The sequence below is a fragment of the Diaphorina citri genome, unplaced genomic scaffold, assembly GCF_000475195.1.
Source record: "Diaphorina citri unplaced genomic scaffold, Diaci psyllid genome assembly version 1.1 scaffold16307, whole genome shotgun sequence".
In the NCBI taxonomy this organism is placed as follows: Eukaryota; Metazoa; Arthropoda; class Insecta; order Hemiptera; family Psyllidae; genus Diaphorina; species Diaphorina citri.
This window is the reverse complement of record NW_007393669.1, coordinates 1-1,104: the sequence shown is the minus strand read 5'-3', so window position 1 is coordinate 1,104 and position 1,104 is coordinate 1. Positions and strand designations below refer to the sequence as shown.

At 36.0% G+C, this 1,104-nt stretch overlaps 1 protein-coding gene across 1 annotated transcript; it reads right to left on the bottom strand.

Moving 5' to 3' along the window:
* Positions 1-18: 18 nt before the first annotated feature.
* LOC103523159 (protein lifeguard 3-like) lies at positions 19-1,067 on the bottom strand. The gene has a single exon (XM_008488227.2). The coding sequence runs from the start codon at positions 819-821 to the stop codon at positions 45-47; it is 777 nt and encodes a 258-aa protein (XP_008486449.1). The 5' UTR covers positions 822-1,067; the 3' UTR covers positions 19-44.
* Between the last annotated feature and the right edge of the window lie 37 nt (positions 1,068-1,104).

The window sequence follows — 1,104 nt, the reverse complement described above, 5'->3', positions numbered from 1 at the left end:
TGGCACTTCTGATACATTGGGAAATCAAAGTTTATCGATTGTATTTATTTAATTAATCCAAACATAGGTTCATCTTGACACCGAATGATATAAAGGAACATGAATGCAATATCCATTAGGAGGTGTACCACAGCTATCACGTAATCATTAGGACCGATGGAACGGCGCTTTCCTCCCATGATGAGTTGTGTGTCGTACAGGAAATAGGCACAAATGATCACAATAAATATAAGACTGATGACAATACGGAAAATTGTGAAGTCTCTAGGGAACAAGTATAGCAAAACTATTGAGCATAATACTCCTACCAATGCCAATATAGCACACATGACTATGATGTTCTTGTATTGAGTGATGTCGACTGGACTGAAGAAAGCAATGGCGGTGAGGACAATAACAAGCACAAGAGTTTCTATGAAGCCGAGATATATTGTCTTAACTTTGAACAGCATACTAAAAACGCCCACTAAAATACCAATACTTACAACCAATGATTCAAGGAAGATGAAATTGTAAGGGAATTTTGTTGGAAAATAAGGAATTGTACAGAGGATAGTCACAATATTGAACGTTGAACAAATAACGAGGAACGTGTGCAGCCAACGTTCTGTTGTAACAAAATTCTTGAATTCTTCGCAGAATACAAACGGATAGATGATTGCAACCATGAAAATCAGCTGTATGGCTAATATTATGTATACTTTTCGAATGAATTTCTTTCGTACTTTGGGATCATCTAGTGGTGCTTCTTCCAGAGGATTTTGTTCGATATCAAGGGTTTGTTGAGTTTCCTCAGTTCTTTCCCGAAGAGATTCTTCCATGATTCAATTTGTTCTTGAAAGATTTCTGCACAAACTGGTTAAGACATTACGTCTAAATTTTAAAGAAATACCATTTCAACTTGGTACAAATTAATGGCTCAAAAATTTCCATGCAAGTTCTATCGGAAGCGAGTGACGTGACGTAGGCAAAGGAGATAGTAATGATGAAGAGTAGTCAAAACCTAGCTTTTCACTTCTACGTATTGGAGAAAACTTAAATCATATACCTGTGTATTAGTAAACTACCTACATACATATTTACAAAGGCAACTAGGTATTTTTA

Bases quoted from the DNA above. Each gene is read 5' to 3' on its own strand.
- LOC103523159 (XM_008488227.2), bottom strand. From the start codon at position 821: ATGGAAGAATCTCTTCGGGAAAGAACTGAGGAAACTCAACAAACCCTT.